The sequence below is a fragment of the Diabrotica undecimpunctata genome, chromosome 3 (assembly GCF_040954645.1).
Source record: "Diabrotica undecimpunctata isolate CICGRU chromosome 3, icDiaUnde3, whole genome shotgun sequence".
Classification (NCBI taxonomy): domain Eukaryota; kingdom Metazoa; phylum Arthropoda; class Insecta; order Coleoptera; family Chrysomelidae; genus Diabrotica; species Diabrotica undecimpunctata.
In genome coordinates this window covers 132018427-132040927 of record NC_092805.1, presented here as the reverse complement: position 1 = coordinate 132040927, position 22501 = coordinate 132018427, and the positions used below count along the sequence as shown (strand labels likewise).

Below are 22501 nucleotides of genomic sequence, written 5' to 3'. Positions count from 1 at the left end.
ACAATAACTAATAACATATGTACTACCTGTACTAACATTGTGAAATATTGTTCTAATATATATCTACAATGACTAATATGCATAGCCATGATGATTTCCAACCTTCGATATAAGATGGAACTTAAAGAAGAAGAAGAAGACTTTTTGCATTTAATGCTTGATTTTTAGAACCTTATTACATTCATTTAAAAAAATATCTTTGATACAGTAGAGTGTTATGGTAGACCCTGTATATTTATAACTAATTTTAAAATGTGAAGCTTACAGCTACCTCCTATTTTTGTAAATATGTAACTTTTTTTGGTATCTCGTATAATAAAAGATATAACCGACTTTATCACAAGAGTTGGTTACCCTGTATATTAATTTTTATCTATCACATATTTTATTATAATTATATTACAGCAGAAAATGACGGTGCTTCAAAATCACTTCCGAATGAGATTCCAAACAATATTACTAAAATTGTTGGTATCGCAAAACCTCTACCTCCAGGACAAATCAAATGCAACATCTTGAAGGGTTAGTAAATAAAATTTTCAATGCTAAAATACTGTTTTGGTGGTTTGGCGACAATTTTCTGTTTCTTTATTTTTTCTTTTGTGTTCTTTTCTAATTTTTAATTCAAAACATAACAGTTAAGTTTGGTTAAATTAGGTATTAAACATTTTTCTGTAATATATCAAGACAATAATACAAGGTACAACTAGAACTATAACACTTTGTTCGATTTTATATTTTCCACAAAGTCATTTCAAAAGCGTGAGAAGATAGTCTTGAAAGTATGTCTCTGGTATATTTTAACAATTTTCAATTGAAGGTGATTCATTGGCAACATCGTACTTAAAGCTTCCAAGTGATATTCCCCTTATCAACTTTGCAGAGGCGCCCCAAAATAATATTTTAATTATTTATTATTTATTTAAACACATAAGTAATCACGTAAAAATTAAATCTAAGACCGATATAGACAGACCGTTTTGACAGGTATCTTATAGGTGTCTAACAAAATAAAGTAAAATTTTATTGTTATTACACAGTACTTCAAAAAATCAAAAAACTTTGCAAGATAATTATTATATTCCATTTGTATAGAAGGAGAACTACAAAGCAAAGAAATAATTACCTAAGTTATGCTTATGAAGTTTCTGAATCCGGCGACTCGGTCGAAGAAGAATTCTCAGTAACACCTAAGTATATTATTATTTTGTCGAAAACAGTATCTACCATTCGTCCAATCTCCACATTTCTCTTCTTCCTTGATCACATGGGCTACGGTATTAGCCCAATCTTCTTTCCGTATCGGTTCCATTGTGAGTTCTAACAAACGTTGGGCATCAGAAATTTTATGTCACGTTTTCACGAGCTACGTAACACTTTACTTGAGCACAGATTAATTCTATCGGGTTTAACTCGCAAAGGTAAGGAGGAAATCTCAAAATGGTGATGCCTTTAGCACGAGCCATTGTATCTACAACATGCTGGCGATATCTGTCACTATGCTGTCCAATGACACTTAAAAGCTCAGCCTTAACGATGTCCTTGGAAAATGGAATTCCTTTTTGTCCTAACCAACTCTACATGTCTGCTGTTCTGATGGCCATAATTGGCATTTTTCTCTACCAAGACATTGTAATTTTGGAGCTTGCACAATCCCAGTCACCTTTTTTTAACGTACAATACGTTCAATATTTTTTAAATTTTCATACACTCAGACAATCTGCTTTTACCGACATAAACTTCCGCATTCTTTGTATATTACTTGGACCTGCTAAGGCATACATCTTAATGCTATAAAAAGAATAAACATCAATTATATTATTGGTCTGTTGTTTACTTACCTCAAAAACTATTTTAAAGTTAATAAATATAATAAAGTCTATTTAATAAATATATTCACAAGAAACAGAACACACCACGCCTATGCAGGTATGGAATGTGAAACGAATAAACTATTTCTCTCATTCCTATTCTTTCCAAGGACGTAAATATATAGACCAGCGAAGGGTTGATAAGTTTACTGATATTTCAAAGTATTCAACGAACTTGTTTAACTATTCGCACTGGTATGCAGAAGGTATATTGCTACGGTGGAAATTTTTATGGAACCATTTTACTTTTCACTTACCCACATTGGCGAAACATACACAATAAAAATGAGTCCGGTAAGTATCGGTAAGAATTTACTTCTGACATTTAACATTATTGCCGTTAGCTCTCAGTTCAATTTGTGGATGAGTCACCTTTAATTGAAAATTGTTATAGTTTAGCTAAGATATACCAAATATACGTCCGGCGTCCATTTATCTGTATGATCTATAACACTTTGTTCCATTTTACATCTTCCATCCAGTAATCTCAAAAACGTCGGAAGATAGATATAGTCTCGAAAGGATGCCTCAGATTTCATTAAAAAAAAACCCGAAACCCGGTTAATTTCACTTATTCATCACATACTGAAATATCTTGAAAATTACTATTAAATGCCATCCTATATAACGTCAGCATTACTGAGGGTCTTCCCGAATATCTTTATGGCATATCAACTTTAATTCTTCGATGTCGCTATATTACGCACCCTTCCCTTTTCAACGAGGCCACATACGTTGTGATTCAACCGTTAATATGAAAGAAAACATCTTCGTTTGAAAAACATTAATAACCATGTCAAAAATTAATACGATATGACTTACTCTTCTGGTTACATATTGTATTTTACTCTCTATAATCACGCACTGCGTAGCCAACGAAAAACAGTTTCCGTAACAAACTTCCTCTACTGTTTCTTTTTCTATCATTTCCAATGTGCATTAAGAAAACATCTTCGTTTGAAAAACATTAATAACCATGTCAAAAATTAACACTTTTTGGGAAGATTTAAATGAAAAATGTTTTTAATATTTAATTTCAAACTTGAATTTTAATATAAAACAAACAAGATGTTTTGTAAAGAAAATATTTCCTGGGGGTTCTTCTACACTTTATAATAAGGGCATAAAATTAGGGATTATTGGTCCATTGAGTCTTTGTACATGTATCATCATTTAATTTATACAAATGAAATTAAATAGTTTTTCAAAGTCGTAGGTCATCAAACGTTTAAGGAATATTAATTCTCGTTATTAACTCATATGTACTTACAGTCCATCTAATTTACAAACCATGATACCAACACGAAATATTTAGGCGGTAGGTGTGTTCTTTTTTAGAATCACTTTGCCGAGTACACTGGCATTACAGCCACTAGACATATTAACTAAATTAAATATGTAAATTTTAAATATGCATAATTAGATATGCAAACACCTTTGGTAGTGTTGTATAAAACGCGTTATAACTGGAAATTCTCAGCATCAGTCACTGCATCATATTGCTCTTTTTGTTTAATGTATATTATTTTAAATGGACATGCGGCCTAATTTCATGATTTTAGGTACTGTAAGAAAAAGGGGACACTATAAAAGTAAATAATTCGCGAATAAGGTCATACATGTGCAAAGAACCAGCCGGTAAACTTCATAATTACATTATCATACAATCATTTCCACATTCGAAACCGTTGTAAATGGCCTCATACAAGTAACAATACTAATTAATAATGTAATAAATTTTATACCCTTAACCATATCACATGCTAATAACTTATCGCACCGATATTAATTTTTATATGTGTATCAGGATTTGTAAAGAAAATGACCGCATTGTTTGTAAAAATTTTATCTGTATAAGATATTTAGATGTAACTTTTTAATACACTTTAACATTATAATTGAAAATAAGTTGCATATGTCATAAGGAATAATAAATATTGTGTTGTTAAAGAATATTCTGCAAAATTATTTTCATGTCTTGAAAATATAATAAACTTATGAGAAATGATAAATTATAAATTTTAAAGGATAAAATTATTGCTGATGGAAGAAAACCTAGAAATTTTTTTATGAAATAAATGAGTGTTTGATTCATTTCAAGTCATCACCAGGATCCGTAAAGTGATTATCATCATCATCATCATCATCATTGGCTCCACAACCCATGGTGGGCCTCGGCCTGCTCAAGGATAAGTCTCCATTCTCTCCTATTCTTCGCCATGGCTTTCCAGTTTCGTACTCCCAACATTTTAAGTCTTCCTCCACCTGATCCTTAAATCGTGCTCTGGGTCTGCCTCTCCTTCTCACTCCATCTATTCTTTGATTATAAATTTGTTTTGGCGGCTCCATCTCATTCATTCTCTCTATGTGACCTAACCACCGCAGCCAGTTTATTTTGATGGACCTAATAATGTGATTAGTTCTTCTTCTTAAAGTGCCCTCTCCTCAATGGAGGTTGGCTACTACAATTTTAAACTCTTCTCTATCTTCAGCTGTTCTTATTAGCTGTTCAAAATTTAGCCCTGTCCATTGTCGGATGTTTCTGAGCCACGATAGTCTTTTCCTTCCTAGGCCTCTCTTTCCCTCGATTTTTCCTTTCACTATAAGTTGGGTATATTGGTACTTATTATTTCTCAGTATATGGCCTAGGTATGATGTTTTTCTAACTTTTACTGTGTTAAAAAGTTCTCTTTCCTTGCCTATTCTATGCTGCACTTCTTCGTTTGAGGTATGCGATGTCCATGAAATTTTGAGTATTCTCCGGTAGATCCACCTTTCAAAGGCCTCCAATTTATTTACGGTTGATGTTTTAAGGGTCCACGTTTCAACTGCATATAGAAGAGTCGACCAGACGTAGCATTTTGATAAACGTAGTCGAATTTCGAGTTTTATTCGAGAATCACAAAGCAGTTTTTTTATTTTTTCGAAAGATTTTCTGGCCTGTTCTATTCTCGATCTTATTTCTAAAGTTTATTCGTTTACCAAATTCCCATCAGTAAACATGAGCACGTGTTGATATTCGCCGTCTCATTCGTCAAGAGGCTATAAAATATAATTTATTACCGTAAGCGAAACAGATTCTCATGTTACAGATCCCAACTTGTGATCATTTTTAATTATAATTGTATCGTGTTGATTTTTAAGTTAATATATTGTGTTATATTTATGTTATAATTATTATTAAGTTATTTACTGGTCGTGTTATTTTTTAGAGTTTAGTTTAATTGTGATATAATGATTAAATTTCAAGAAATTCTTACACTAACAGTTTCAAAAGTAAATATTTTTAAAAATCATATGATACATAGATCGTACATCAGTACGACCCTGTTTGGCTTACACGTGGTTCTATTGACAATTGGGAATTTGTAGAATGAATAGGGTTTAGATCAGGATTTAGGCTGCTATCGATAAAACATCCCAGGTACTTGAATCTATTGACCTGTTCTAAAATGTGCCCATTTATTGTGCAAGGTTGAGGTACGTTTTGGTTTTTTCGGATTGACATCACTTTGGTTTTTTTAATGTTTATTTTCATACGAAATTGCTCACAGGTCGAGTTGGTCTTGTCGATGAGTCGTTGTAGACCTAAGTCGGAATCCGCAATTAACACTGTATCATCGGCGTATCTGATACTGTTGATATTTACGCCATTCACATTGACTCCATCCTTGGAATCCTCCAATGCTTCTTTAAATAGAAACTCGGAGTAAAGATTAAACATCAGAGGCTACAGAACACATCCCTGTCTAACTCCCCTCCTAATTTCTACTTCTGCGGATGTGGAACCTTCGATCCTAACTCTGGCGTTTTGGTTCCAGTACAAGTTTTTTAAGAATTTGATGTCTTTTCCATCTAAACCGACTTCTTGCAAACGTTCTAATAGTAGGTCGTGTCTTACTCTATCAAATGCTTTTTCGAAGTCTATAAAGCATATAAATATATCTTTCTGTTGGTCGTAGCATTTTTGGACGAGAACTAGTAAACTGAACAGGGCTTCTCTCGTTCCCATGCCGGCTCTGAATCCAAACTGATCGTCTCCGGTGATTGTTTCGCACTTTCTATAGATACGATTATGTACTATTTTTAGTAAGACTTTTACTGCATGACTCATAAGGCTTATCAGACGGAACTCATTGCAGTGTTGTGGGTTTTTTGGTAGTGGGATGAATATTGACTCCAGCCAATCTTGGGGTATTTTACCTGTATCATAAATGCGATTGAATAAAAGGACAAATATTTTGATATTTTCTTCGCTGATTAATTTTAACGTTTCTGGGTATATTCCGTCTGGACCTGGTCTTTTATTTGTTTTAAGATGATTGTCAAATGTGATTAGTAGAAAAGTGATTATAGGCTTCCTAGAATAATTGATATATTTGAAGTTTCCTATACTCCTAAAAGGTTATCGTAGTTACGAGAGGTGGAGAGATAATTTTGACTATAGTGTATTTTTATGTATGAGAGAGTAATAAAACAATAAATTATGTATGCAAATCCCTAAACTGTTGATACGGGTGACTCAATGAAAAACAGATATTTGTCAACAAGTTTACAGAAGTATATAGAAAAACAATTTTAAATTGAGTATGACCACCAGGTATAAAGGTTGGAGCAGAAGAGAATATAATAGTTGTGAGGGTTACTAATCCCTAAATAAGGTTGCCAGTGTCGGAGTGATGTAGGTTAACAGGTACTAATGAATTTGCAAGAAATGTAAGATGTTTATTTTATTGGTTATATATAACCAATAAAAGTTTAATAAGTACCTACCTATTTGCAAAATAAAGTTTAATTCTTTAGATAGAATAAAACGTTTTATTTTATCTGAAATGAGTGCATTCCACGAAGTAAGGGTTTCAACAATCAAACATTTAATTCTTTAATTCCAGGAATCTAAGACAGTAATTGACTAGATAATTACCTTCTAAACTTATTCCACAGAAAATGTGATAGTGATTTTTTCCATTTTGTAGGAAGGTCCAAGTGGCGTATTCAAAATTCTTAACAGTTCACTAAAAGTAAGTACTTCAGTTGCAAGGTGCAGTTTATTGTGTATACTAGTGTTATGGAAAATTTGGAAGTGCCGTGTAAACGCCGAAAAATTGGTCCTCTAACAGTTAATGAAAAAACATTAATATTTAATTGTTTTAAATCATTTACAGACAAACGTTTATGTGAAAGTGTTGATGAGACCGTTGAGTTAGTTAGCAGTACACTTGGTGTTGGGAAATCTACGATTTACAGAGTTATTAAAGAAGAGAAATGTGGTAGTTTTCAAATGCCACGTAATGCTCCAGGGAAACCAAAATTTCAAATAGAATATCATTTTAAAGAAGGACTTCGACGGAAAGTGCATGAATTCTTCTTTGGACAAGAATTTCCAACATTGGATAAAGTTCTTGTCTCAGTTCGAGATGATAAGGATTACCCAGAAATGAGTCGAAGTACGTTATGGAAACTTTTAAAAGAAATAGGCTTCCGCTGGAAAAAGAATCCCAGAAAGTCTATTTTATTAGAAAGAAGCGATATTGTCATATGGAGAAGACATTTTCTAAGAACCATAAAGGAAATGAGAAACCAAAAAAGAAAAATATTTTATCTTGATGAAACATGGATCAACGAGGGTCATACACCAAATAAATTTTGGCAGGATGAAACTGTTACAAGGCACGCTTTTGTAAATAACTTATCTACTGGTTTAAACCCATTATCAGGAAAGGGACGCAGGCTGATAATAGTACACATTGGCAGTTCAGACGGTTTTGTTGAAGGTGGTTTATTAACTTTTGAATCAACTCGTACCGGTGACTACCATGAAGACATGAACGCTGATGTCTTTCAAGAATGGTTCGAACAAATGATAGATCTTCTTCCTAAGAACTGTGTAATAGTAATGGATAATGCAAGTTATCACTCCAGACTTAAGGACTGCCCACAACCAAGTGGTTAAAAAAAGACTTGCAGAATTGGCTGAGTTCAAAAAATATTACGTACCATCCCGGATCTATAAGAAAGGAACTTTATTCGTTGTGTGCCCTTCATAAAGAAAAATTTAAAAAATACGAAATTTATGAAATTGCCAAAAATCGTGGAATGACAGTACTTAGATCCCCACTATATCATTGTGAATTAAACCCGATTGAACTGGTATGGGCACAGATAAAGAGTGAAGTTTCAAGAAAAAATACCACTTTTAAAATTCATGATGTTAAACAGTTGTTTTTGGAGGTCGTAAATAATGTAAAACCTGAAAACTGGGAAAAGGCAGTAAATCACACTATTAAAGAAGAGGAAAAAATGTGGAAGCTGGACAATATTACTGATAAAATGATCGAGCCAGTTATTATAAATCTTGGTTCTGAAAGTTCATCTTCTGAATCTGATTTGGATTTGTAACAAGTAGCTGTAAGTTTTATATTAATATTTTTATTCATCTATTTAACATACCTTAGACGGTTTTAAAAACTCTTTTTCTCTTTTGTAATTTTTAAAAATTAAAAAAAATGTGAATTTTTTAAAACCCTTTTTAATGTAGGCCAGTCAGTTCTAATATAGTGTGTGATAAAAGAGGTCACTTTTGTTTACATACACATAACACTTTATAACACTGAAATAATTCATTTATTTTTTACAATTATTCAAAGTAATTTTTCAATTAATCTTGAGCACGCCCATGGAGTGGTCGGAGCTACCAGTTAAAATTATGCTAATTACTCTCTCGTTCATAAAAATAAACAATAGTATACCATTTTGAAACCGTACGCACGCATTGAAGATATTTGTACAGCAGTAAAGTTAAAAACGCAAAGAACATTCATTTTATTGGGATTAAAGCTTTCAGATCAGCTCATATTGTAATTGTTTAATATATAGAATCCTTATTGATTAAATTGTCAGGTCTAACTTTACAAATGTTGTATACATTTTACTACGCAATGTTTAAACATTATATTTTCCTTGTAACATGTAAATTTGAGATTTGGCATTCTAACATTTTAGCTAAAGCCGAAGAAGAGCTTCAACATCAAAAACTGACGAATCAGATGTTCGTTCAAGCAAAAGAAGAAGAAACTTCTTTAAATGCTGCAACGTTTATCTCGGTGGTAAGTGTGTTTAAAATAAAAAAGAATATTTGGGCTAAAATTTGATAACTGATAATGCTTCATAATAAAACAGTAAAATTGTTATACGTTGTTACATTGTCAATTGTTATATTTCAATTGTTAACTAATTTTACTAATGACAGGTGGACTAATATGAATAGTTTTTTATGTTTTGTTTTAATTTATATATAGTATATACAGTACTGCGAAGTTTGATATCTCTGTTATTAGGATAGACAGAGAAAAAGAGAAAGAAGAGACAAAAATCATCGGCATACATTCACGTTTTAAAACTATTTTTAAAATATATAGATGGTCCAATAGAACTAGCTATAACTAATTAAAACTGTTTTATAGAATACTCTGTATATTATTTTGAATTTGAATAATCCTTGTTAATATACATTTTATACCTTATATAGGGCAGTCTGCCACAATATGTCTGCAGCGTATTCTGCAATTTTTCGGTCACGTGGTTAGCAGAGATGACAATAGTTTGGAGAGATTAATTACTTCTGGAAACGTTCCAGGGAAAAGATCAAGAGGACGATCACCAACTAGATGGTCCGATGAAATTAAGAATCCAGCTGGAAACTCATTCTGCAAAGCTCTCAGAGCAGCTGAAGATAGAGACCAATGGAGAAAAATTGTTAGGAGTATTGGAAGAAATCACGATCCTCAGTAACGGGGAACGACAAGAGAGAAAGATACGGCAATCAATGTTATGAATTTTACCTAAACTCCTAAATGAATTTAACACCTTGTATAATTAAAAACGAAGCACTAAGAGTCAATTACTTACTGGCTAAGATTTTAATTTGTATACTGGGCGGCATAAAACTCACTCCTAAAAATTTTCTTTTTGGAAGCATAGCTTTTTTATCGCGGGCTATGTACGGAGCGGTGGATTGCACACAGGTGTGAAAAAAATAAAACCGACTATAGCGACTTTAATGACTGCAGCTCCAGTAACACCTGAAACGACATATAGCGCGACCACACACTACATGGAGTAGTAAACGCATTCCCATGCGTGTTTGTTAATAAAATTAAATAAATTTAAAAAAATTAAATAAAATTAAAATAAAATCGAATTGAAACGATTGGACTGGAATCAGAAACGATCTAAAACGTTTAAAACTGCTTCTTTTCGATTGTCCAGGTACGTTTTTTTAAACTACACAACTTCAGCTACAAATTTCACCTAATGCCGTCTTCGTGGAAGCATTTCTTTTCGCAATGTGAGATCGTTTGTAATGTAAAAGTTTAAGTTCAGCATTTTTATAGGCATATTTCAAATGCCACATATTTGATGCTAAAACTCAAGATAGAAATTTCATGTTATAGGTTTTGAAGATTAGGCTATTATAGTAATGAAAATTCTACAGCGATCGGTTAATGAAAGTGATACATTTTATTGATATCATGGGAATCGTAAAAAATGGCAAAAATCGCACAATGTTTATTTATTTTACAGCTTTATACACAGCGCGTCAATAAAAAGAGGCCACTCAGAATTTTTCAATAATTTTAAGTTTATGCAATTTATTCTATTGTAAACAAAACTCCCAAAATGCAGAAACACTTTTAGGCACCGCCATTGGGTGCCGACAGGTCATTTAAGGGTAATAAGTTCGCAAAATTGATATCCGTTTTACGACTTCGGAGAATGCACGTGTTGTTTGTTCGTTGTTTTTCTTGGAATATGGCTGTTCCTGTTTTTGAAAAATCTGTTATTAGTGTACAGTTGTTCAAAGAGTGAACTTGTGCAATTTTTAAATTTAAAACTATGGCTGAGAGATTTGTTAGATCTGTTATTGTTACTGTGATTGATAATGGAATGAGTCAAAGAGAAGTGGCCAGACAGCTTGGAGTCAGTCATTGTATGGTCAAAAAAACATACCAACGATTCATAGAGACTGGATCTCACGAACGACGACCAGGATCAGGCGCGAGAAGAATCTTGACGGCCAGAGAAGACCGTTCTTTACAACGCACTTCTTTGCAAAATCTGTTCTTTACGGCTAGAGCAATCCAAAACCGTTTTCAAAATGCTCACGGGTGGACATTAAGCCCCTCTACAGTGAGAAGAAAGTTAACGGAGTTTTATTTAAGGACTCGCTGCCTCAGCAACAGGACCTTTGTTAACAGCAGCACATCGACAACGCCGACTTGAGTTTGCTAGAAACCACAAGCATTGGACGATAGAAGATTGGAAAAATGTTTTGTTTAGTGATGAGTCCAGGATGATTCTTTATGGCTCAGACGGTCGCATCAAAACGTACAGAATGAAAACGATATGCTGCTTGTGATCGACAAGCACGTGTTGCTTTTGGAGGAGGCTCTGTAATGTTTTGGGAGGCATTTCATTCCAAGGCCGTACTGATCTCGCGTTTATTAATAGAGGAGCGTTGAATGCTCACTGATACATTACCGAAATTCTAAACGAGCATGCAATGCCTTTTGCTGGATTTGTGGGCAAAAACTTTATTTTCATGCAAGACAACGCGCAGCCACACGTAGCCACGATGGTAAGACAATACCTGGAAACCGTCGGTGTACCAAAAATGAATTGGCCGGGTCAAATCCGAGATTTGAACCCGATTAAACATCTTTGGGACCAACTCAAACGAAGAGTAAGAAACAGAATACCCTACTCCAATAAATCGTGAGAAGCTTCGATTGACGCTCATGAAAGAATGGGTAGCTTTTCCTTAAGACAATATCCATAATTTGATCAAATCAATGCCAAGTCGAATGAGATGTGTAATTCAAAATAAAGGTGATAATACAGAACATTAAAAATCACGACTTTATTGTAATTTTTATAAAGAAAGCAGAGAAAATTTACAATGTAAATTTTTAAAATTTTCCATTCAGCATCAGCATGTTGGGAGAACATGCTGATGCTAAAGCTGTTTCATACTGCTTTAGAACATATTCTTAAACATTACACAAACATCTAATGACATTCAATTTCTTATAGGGTTCTTAAAAATTAAAAAATGCCAAACATTTTAGGTGGCTTCTTTTTAATGGCGCGCAGTGTAGAAACTGACTTGCGGCAAAATGCAAAAAGTGCAGAAAGCTGCATTCTTCACCTTTAAAACACATTTTAATTTTTGTCGATAGGACACTCTGATTAACAGAAATTGAATTTTTACAGTCGAGTTGATACAAATTTTATTAAAAAAATGTATTTCGCGCGCTTAACTTACGTTTAAAATCGCCGGTCGCTTCAAGAGTTGTTTCTGAGATAACGGTTTATTCTACACAAAAAGTGATAATCTACATGTTTGTTCAAAATTATTGTTTGAAATATTTTTTTCTAAGGTGTAGATTTTTAATAAATTGATATGTTTTCCGCCCCAAGAGTTGGTTTAATGGGGAAACCGGGGTAGAAGTGGCAAACTGTTTTGCATCTTTTTGCGGTCCCAAAATTGACATTCTCGGCAAAATTCAGTTCTTCTTATGATTTTTAGAGGTCCTCTGACGACTGGACTATATGAGCCGTTGAAAGCCAGAGTGGTACAAGTCACAAAATTCCATTTTTGTCCAAATATCGGCAAAATCTTCATTTTACAGGAATCTATTTTCACACAAAATATGAAATAATTATGTTTGCCATTGTACCTAGAGATGGCACAACTAGTTTACCTATTTAACGAAATGCTAATAGCATTGAAAGGCAGAGTGGTACAAGTCAGTAGACTCGTGACATTTAACAGATTTTAGTAGCGTGTTTAAAATCGGTTTATTTTGAGAGCGGCAAGATCTGAAACATGAGTTCTAGTGAATCTAAAATAGAACCTTTTCCTGGTAGTGAGTGTGAATATGAACCGGACAGATTGGATAATTTGAAATCATCCTTATCTTCAGGTACAAATAGTTATTGTTTACATTTAACAAAATACATAACCTCAAAATATTTTATCTGATGAGGCATCAGGTTTGCAAAGTCAGCATGAAAGTGGTAATAAAAGGAAACGCGTTGAAAAAAAGCGCTTTAGAGAACCCGAAAAACATACCAAAGTAATTCGTAAGAGAAAGAGGATTACAGGACGTGAATATAACAGTACATCTGGCAAAAAGATGCCACAAAAAGCATTTTCCAATACAAATTGTAATTGCAGAAAAAAATGTTTTAACCGAATTGATGAGCTGGAGAGAAAAACAGTGTTTGAAAACTTTTGGAAAATGGGCGATTTTTCTGCATAAAATGCTTTGGTTTTTGGTTTAGTTAAATAAGGTGCCATTAAACATAGACGTCCTCGTGATCAAAGTATAAATAATATTAGAAGTACCACAAATATGTATTTTATAAATACTTAAGTATTTCACACAATGTTTGTAAACGTAAACAGTACTTTTTGCAAAGGTTTCAAATTTCGAATGGTCGACTTGAAAGAGCAATTTAACGTTCACGTGTTTCATCGCCTGGAGAAGATTTGCGAGGTAGGCATAAACCCAGAAATAAAACTTGTTCAGAACATGTAAGAACATGTTCAATATGTACGTGAACATATTAGCAGTTTCCCCATGTAGCAGTCCCATTATACTCAGTCATAATCCGAATAGAAAATACCTCGATGCCAGTCTGAACATAAAAATTATGTACAATAAGGAAAAATTCTCAACAGAAAATATAAGTCCAGTATCGGAAGCAATGTACCGAAATATATTCCATCGATTTTAATCTACACTTTCATAGTCCGTCTAAAGACCCATGTGTGAAGTGTGATACATTTAAGGCAAAACTAGCGTGTGTCACCAATGAAATGAATTACTGTTTTACGTTCGACCTAGAAAAGGTTTTGCCTTTTCCGACATTAAGTTGTTCCCTTGAGAAAAACTCTTTTATGTATGTTTGGGATGAAATCACTGCTTCCCGGGGACCACAAAAAACGGATCATGCATACTAAAGCATATTATGGCAAATGCAGCAAAGCATATTATTGCTTACACTAATGCTTGCGGCGGTCAAAACCGCAACTTCAAGCAGTGTTTGTTCTGATTAAAATTAATTTCAGATACAGATATTGAAGTAATAGATCATAAGTTTACGGTTTCGGGCCATTAATTTTTACCAAATGATCGAGATTTCGGTCAAATTCGGCCAAAAATCGCTTAAAATATACGCCTGAAGACTGGTATACAACAATAAAAAAATGTAGAACAAAAAATGTTTTTTCGGTGTATGAAATGAAAAAGGAAAATATTCTCTCCATAGCATTGGTGGAAAACTCCGTGACTCGCCGCAAGAAAAATGAAAAAGATTGTACAGTATCTTGATTGAACATTCAGTGGCTGCATTTTGAGAAAGATCAATCGTACAAAATATTTATAAGAGCACTTTGAAGACTTCGGTTTTGAAACAATCAACATTTTTCCACAAAATAATAAAAACTGTGCCCCTAAATTAATCACTGCACTCTGCTCCACTTAAAATTGGCGCCAATAAAAAAAGGGCATGGTGGATCTACTCCAGTTCATACCACCCTTTCAAAAGAAGTATTTTAAGAATATTGTGGAAGACCAGTCCATTGGAGATATTGGATCCTTGGGAGAGGAAGAGCTTACATGATTTTATGGATTTTTGCTAATAAAATTTTGTTTTAAGCTGTAGTTATTTTTATTAGTTTTATTAATGTTGAGAGGCAAAGTGGTCACAAATTAATAAAAAAAATTAAAATTATAGTGCTGATTTTACACCAAAATCTAAGTTAACATATTTGTAAACTATATTTAACAAAAAAATTATAATAACACGTCTCAGGATTTTTCAGTTTTATCTAAACTTTAAGGCTTTTTATCTCACAATATACTAAAAGTCAATTACTATTTTAATGGGAATAAGCCACAATTAAAGGTTAAGATACGTTTATTGACGTTTCAATTTCCACTTCGGAAATCGTTCTCAAAATACAAACATTGTATTTTGAGAACGATTTTTCCCTACCGTGGTTTTGGTGTTGTCTCAGCCTGTTTTTCTGGTTCCGCATTTGTTTTGGCACATTTGACACTGTATTTGCAGGGTCTTTATTAGTCTATGTCGGTGCTGATTTTTTCATCGCCCTTGTTTCGCATGTTTCCTCTCTTTCCTTCCTTTACTGTATTATGAGCATTTGTTTTTCGCCAATGCCCATTGTTTTGTCCGGTTCTTCACTTTTGCTGGGTTTTTTCGTTTTCTTGGTCTGGATTGTACATCCAGGTTCCGTTTGTTCGACTTCCATTATCTTTTGTTAGTTCTTAGTGCCGGTACTAGGCTGTTCTTGCCTCGAAACTTATTTCCACCGGTTTTTCCATCTGTTTCAATAATTTTTCTTTTTTTGGTTTTTCGTGGAGTTTATCTATTTGGTCGTTGTTTTTTGCCAGAAGTTGTTCTTACATCCTGCTGATGGTGTCAGTCATGGTCCATCAGGTCAGTTAGCTTCCGGTCCTCTTCATGTTTGGCTATAATGATTAGTTGCAGCTCTGTAATTTGACCTTGCATCTTTTCGATGCGTCTCGCATGGTGTTTATTCATGTTGACTATTACCTTGTTCAACTTTTCTACTGTGATCATTTTTTCGTTATATTCCGTCATCTTGTTTTCTTTGTTTTTTTTTTCTTTATCTTTTCGTTACTGCTGCTATCTGATTATTTGTTTGTTTGTTTTTATTTATTCTTCCTCTAAATCACTATACTGAGAGGCATCCGTCGAGAGCACACTATCACTCTCAGTTGCAATGTCTTCGAACTAATCACTCACTGAGTCATTGTTTAAAAAATCGAAATTTTCATATTTATGCACATTTGTAATATTTATACTAAGTATTACTGAGCTTTCTCTATCTGAATCCATTTTATTAACAATATCTTTATTTAATATATTTTGGCTTGTATTTATATTATTTTCTACTATGTTTAATTTATTATTTATTTGTATTATTATTATTAGTTTCTATACTATTTATTAATTATTTTTCCATTAAAATTGGAGGGACTTCATTTTTTGCACGCATAAGTTGTTATGTGTTATAAATTTTAATTTAAATTTTTGCCATTGTGCCGCTCAGAAATACTACTTTTATGGGTACTTGTGTTTCTGAATATCTGTATTTCACTCTATTGTTTCACTTGTGAGCCTTACGGACAACCCTTTGTATCCTTTAACCACTATAGCACTATGGTTTGTTAACATACACTATTAAAGTTTTCCAGCAGATACGCAGATCCTCCGCGTATTTGCAACCGCTTGGGCCACGTGGCCGATTCAGATCTCGATTGTAGTATAGGAACTACAATTTATGTTTAGATGTTAACATATAAGATGGAATAATGTAAAATAAATTTAAATGTTGTATTTTGAGAACGATTTCCGAAGTGGAAATTGAAACGTCAATAAACGTATTTTAACCTTTAATTGTGGCTTATTCCCATTTAAATAGTAATTAATTTAAAATGCCACAAGAAAGTAGCTTCAGAACAATATACTAAAAGTCACTTGTACCACCCTGGCTTTCAACGGCTCATATAAGAAAAATTAAAATTCAAACTAACATACATGATATTCGATTAAAAAAACATTGACTTTAATTCGTTCTAGCTCTATGAGACACCTTTGATATATTTTCTCTATCTTTCTGATTACGGAAATAGTATTTTACCTGATCTCGACTTTCACACTTTCCTTAGGTAGGCAGTAAAACAAATTGATAATATTGAAACATTTAACCTAACAACTGACGATTTATGTCCAAAACTGGCACAATGTCTAGAAGAATGGAGGAATGCCATTTAATGACATCATGATACCTGCATAAGGTTAACCAATAGCTGGATAATAAAGATAATAAACTAGCGTAACATCAGTTGCTAGAGCTATGCAATGCAAAACAAGCAGTATTAGAACCAATTCAGTCCCCTTGTGGGGCAATACTTGAACGTTTACATCTATGTCAGATTAATAACCATTTTGAGTGTTTTGTGCGAACTTAATTTATTTAGTGTATATTTTTTTAATAATTTTACTGTTTTTGCTTTTTGTTTGATACATGTTACCCCGTGTGTGTATGCTTTTCATTAACACCTATCATCACATCTAGGGCGGGGATAAATTAACTTTATCCGTCAGTGGTCCACCGAGCTTACCACCAATAATAACCAATTCGATCCTCAAACCGACAAAGATACTAGAAAAAGAATTAGTCGACGAAAACAGAAATAGAAACGATGATAAAGATCATAAACGATGTCCTACGCCGGTAACAGTAACTTTCTTCGGACAGAACGACGGAAAGTTGGAGATTTGCAAAGTCGAGGACGAGAAAATAAATCTTAATCCGTTTGCTGATTACTTGAACGACAGTAATGTTAACCCCTTCAGTTCTATCAGCGTTTTCCACCCTAATAATCCATTTTGCAATTCTGAAATGGATCATAAAGAGGAAATTACGGAAAGTGATTCTAAAGACTCGGATGAAGAGGTAAGTAATGCACGCTTTTATGTTAATATGCGTTTTTTTCTGTTATTTGGTGTCTGCAATGTCTTTAAAGTTAACTTAAAATGTAGCATATTAGAACTAATTTATGGTGTATCTTCTTTATCTAATATTAATTATTATTTTTTATGCTAGCAGGTATACCGGAAAAAACTATTTTTTAAAACCATTAAAAATTGTTATAACTGAAAATTGTTATAACTGAAAGTTTTTTACAAATTCGCAAACGTACCACTTAGAAACAGATTGACACCTATTCCTTGAACATGTCGCCAACAACTACACCTAGATACATATAATAGAGTAACGTAGCGAGCTCTTACAGATCGCTTTGATTGGCTATCACTTAAGACATTAAATTGATGGACTATTCGCGTTACAGATCTGAATTGACCGCAGATGAGTTGTTGTTAGTATACACATGAACCTCTCCACAGCATACACGAGAAAAATTGTGAGAAACCAAATCTACTACATAATGACAAGTAAATAGGGAGATACCGTAACGCCGTCACATGTAAGAAAACATACTCTTGGACAGATTTTGGCTCGGATTACAATCGTGTAGTGTCTACAATTTAAAGTAAATTGAAAAAGATCAGAAGACTTACTTAACTAAAAACCAAAATCCTTACTTAACTAAACTGAGAAATGAGAACATCGTAAAAGGTGTAGAAAAAGAAATTGACGAAAATTTCTCAATCTCATAAACGATATAACTGACATAAATAAGAGTTAAATTGTATAAATATAAGGATATCAGTAGTGGACAAGAACTATCTAACCAAAGCACATAAGAAAAACAAAGTGTGGATAACACAAGAGATTGAAGTTGATGGACCAAAGGCGAGAAGTAAAAAACCATTCGAAAAGGTATAAAGAATTGACAGAAACCTCAAAAGAAGAATAAAAGATGTCAAAGAATTTTGGGAGCACTTAAGGACATAGAATGGTGTAAGACAATATTGAAAGATAATCACGGATTTAAAAAAAAAACATTACAGAGATGGACTGAATATATAAATGAATTATTTCGTGACAATAGAAACAACCTTCCGCAAATAAAGAGTGAAACCTGCCATATAGTGTTCTAAAAGCCAAGTGTTTCTAAAAATCATTCATAACCGTGTTTATAGAAAGCTGGAACTTGATATTAGCTAGATAGAGTTGAGATTCAGAAAAGGGCTAGGCACTAGAGAAACTCAGTCTACTCTAAATGTTCACGCTCATCAATGCTTGGACGTCAATCAAGATTTCGAAAATACAAATACTTGAAAGCTATGATAAACGAGACAAGTGATCAAGTTATCGAGATCAAAAGACGTATTAAAAGTAATTGTTACATTATCATAAAAATGGAACTGTTTCCTGACATCAGTCTACAAATAATTATGTTAATATCATATGTGTTAGTACCTTGTACGGCATGGAAGCCGTCATATATGTGTTTATTACCTTGTTGTGAAAGCATCTTCTTCTTCTTCTTCTTCTTCAGCTTTCATTCATCCATTGTTGGACATAGGCCTCCTACAATTGTTTCCACGCTTCCCTATCTTTTGCAATTCTCATCCACTGCTTTCCAGCTACAGCTGTTATATCGTCTATCCATCTCTTTTTGGGTCTTCCCACGCTTCTTTTTGTTTCTCGAGGTCTCCAGAATGTCACTTTATGAGACCATCTGTTGGTGTCTTGTCTTGCTACATGTGCTACCCATTGCCATCTCAATGTCGCTATTTTTTCCATGATGTCGGTTACTTTAGTTCTTCGACGTATTTCGGTGTTAGGAATTTTGTCTCTGAGGCTTATATTTAACATGGCCCTCTCCATGGCCCGTTGAGTTACTCTTAATTGTTCTGCCATTTTTCTTGTTATTGCCATAGTTTCCAATCCATAAGTTGCAACTGGTAGTATACAAGTGTCATAGGTTTGTCGTTTTAAGTGTATTGGGATTTTTCTGTCTTTTAAAATGAAGCTCAACTTCCCAAAAGCAGCCCATGATAATTGTGTCCTTCTTTTTAACGTGAATGTGAAAGCATGGACCATAACAAAGAAAAAATTGGATTATATGGGCCGTCTAATGCGGGGACAAAAATACACATTCCTATAAAATATAATACATGGACAGAGGACAAACAAACTGCTTAGAACAGCTGTAAACACAGTTGGAATAGCCTTGACGATATCCCATCTCCAATAGGAGAGGAACAAAAATAAAAAGAAGAGTTGTTATTATATCAAGAATAAATAGCGTCTTTTGATAGTTCTGACAATCAAAAATAATTAGCAGGATAACGTCTTGGCACGTACGTTAAAGATGCACCTAAAAGTCACCATATCAAAGAAAGAATGAAAGCTTTCGTGGCCGGCCTTTTACAATGGTTACAAAATTACAAAGACGAGTCGGTAACGATGGTAACTGCTTATCTAATCTCATAATCTAATCAGTAAGCGGGAGACGTTTGCAACTGTTATCGCACCGCCTTTGATATTGTCTGCCACAGTTGCAGACGAAACATAGGGAAGAAACAATTTCAGACTCACGGTCTATAAACTTGAAACTGAAACCAGTATATGTATTATTACAAAAGTCATGTTTTTAAGTTAACCAGTTTACCCTTTAGAATTAAGGAAAAACAATTTACAAACAAAATATACTTTCAATACTTTTGTTAGAATAATAATCTAAATTCATCATATGTTAAATCATAACAAAAAGAAACCTCATACACTTGAGAAGTAAATCACTTCTTTTCTAATAGTAATGTTTCTATTAGTAATGTAATTGCGCTTTTGAAATATTGTATTTCTGCTTTCTAATGCTTTTTTCTTTGGGCTTTTGACTATGGAATAACATATAATTAGACTTATTAAGAGATGATCGCATCTTTAAATATTTGAGAACAAAATAATATACAACTGAGGGTAATTAAAGATACTTCAAATATACTGTAAATAACAGATAGCTTGAGAGTTATATGGAGGTTATACTGTTTAGATGGAGGTCACATTTACCCACGTTTTCTATCTTTGAGGGTTATCATCATCATCACTGGCTCGACAACCCTTTTTGGGTCTTGGCCTGTTCCAGGATTCTTCTCCATTCTGATCTGTTTCGTGCTTTTTTTCTCCAGTTTTTTATTTTTAACGTTGTTATATCATTTTCTATTTGTTCTTAGTATCTCAGCTTCGGTCTTCCTCTTGTTCTTTTTCCTACTGGCATCTTTTTGAATATTTTGTTTGGTATTTCGCCTTCTTCCATTCTTTCTACATGTCCTATCCAACGCAGCCGTCCTATTTTAATGAATGTTATAATATCCGGATCCTGGAATATTTTGTATAGTTCAGAGTTGTATCTTCTTCGCCATATTCCGTTTTCTTTTTTGCCCTTATATATGTGTCGCAAGATTTTTCTTTCGAAGGTGGCAAACAACGTTTCCTCTCTTTTAGTGAGTGTCCAGGTTTCTGAGCCGTATGTGAGTACCGGTCTTATTAGGGTTTTATATATTTGGCATTTTGTTTTTCTTGCGACGTTATCTGATCTTAGTTGCCTAATTAAGCCATGGTAACATTTATTTGCAATAAATATTCGCCTCTTCACTTCCTCCGTAACGTTATTATCAGACGTAACTAGGGATCCCAAGGTTATAAAGTTTTTTGCCCCCTCTATGTTGTATTCTATTGTTATATTTTGTGGCTGCCTTATTTCTGCGTTTTTACTTACCTGCATATATTTTGTTTGGGTCTGATTGATTTTAAGACCACTATTTTGTGCAGCTCGTTCTATTTGGTTGTATGCCTCTATCATTTCTCTTCTTGATCTTGCGATTATGTCAACATCATCTGCAAATGCTAGAATTTGCACGTGTATTGAATGTTGTGTCCCTTAGTATTTTCTCGAGTACGATGTTGAACAAGATGCATGATAGAGCGTCTCCCTGGCGTAGTCCCTTTTTCACATCTATTGTTTCCGTTAATTCATTTTCTATCCGGATTCTACTTTCTAGTTTTAGAGATTCTTTTATCAGTTCTATTAGTTGTGTTGGCATATTAAATTCTTTCATTGCTTTTATTAAGAATTCTCGGTTTATATTGTCATATGCGCCTTCAAAGTCTATGAAGAGATGATGTGTGTCGATGTTATATTCACTTGTTTTTTCGAGTATCTGTCGCAGAACAAATATCTGGTCTATTGTTGACTTCTGTCTACAGAAGCCACTTTGGTATTTGCCAACTATTTTTTCAGCGTGTGGTCTAAGTCTTTCATAAATGACGTTGGACATTATTTTGTATGCTGCATTCAGCAGCGTGATTCCACGGTAGTTTCCACATTCTAACTGATTTCCTTTTTTATGTAATGGTACAATAATGCCGCTATTCCACTCCGCTGGTAGTTGTTTATTCGACCATATCTTTGTTATCAATTCATGTATTGTTTTTTGTAGTGCGTCTCCTCCTTCCTTAGTAACTCCGATGCTATTTGATCCGATCCCGGTGCTTTATTGTTCTTTAATTTGTCTACTGCTGCTCTAATCTCGGCTATTGTTGGTGGAGTCTTTTCTCTGTTGTCTACTTGGTCTAATGGTATGTCAGGATTCGTCTCTCTCCGATCTTCTTCAAACTTTTCCGTAAAATGTTTTGTCCATCTACTTAGTATCTCTTGCTGTTCTGTCAATATATTACCTTCCTTATCTCTACACATCGTTGTTCTCGGTTTGAAGTCTTTTCTGCTTTTGTTTAGTCTCTGATAAAATTTTCTTGTCTCTGTTGATTTACTTAGTTCTTGTAGTTCTTGAAGTTCTTTGTTCATATATTCTCTCTTTTTTCTTTGGTGAGTTTTCTTTTCTTCTTTGCCTAGTCGTTTATATTCTTCCTCTGCTTGTCGGGTTCTGTGCCCCTGTTGCATCAGTAAATATGATCTGACATTCTTCGTCAAACCAGTCATTCGTTCTTGTTCTTCTTTCTCTACCTTCTATGCCTAGTACTTCTTTAGCTGCCTCTTTTATGATGTCTCTGCATTCTTCCCACTCCTTATTTAGGCTTT

The 22501-nt window shown here is 33.7% G+C and overlaps 1 protein-coding gene across 4 annotated transcripts in view; it reads left to right on the top strand.

Moving 5' to 3' along the window:
• yrt (erythrocyte membrane protein band 4.1-like yurt) overlaps positions 1-22501 on the top strand; it is a 75472-nt gene that overhangs the window by 41425 nt on the left and 11546 nt on the right. For 2 of the 4 annotated variants that reach the window (XM_072526942.1, XM_072526940.1), the window contains exons 10-12: positions 406-522; positions 8874-8977; positions 17065-17445. In XM_072526942.1, coding sequence (XP_072383043.1) covers positions 406-522; positions 8874-8977; positions 17065-17445 — 602 coding nt within the window. The remainder of the gene's footprint in view (positions 1-405; positions 523-8873; positions 8978-17064; positions 17446-22501) is intronic. The other 2 variants (XM_072526941.1, XM_072526943.1) reach the window with 2 other exon arrangements.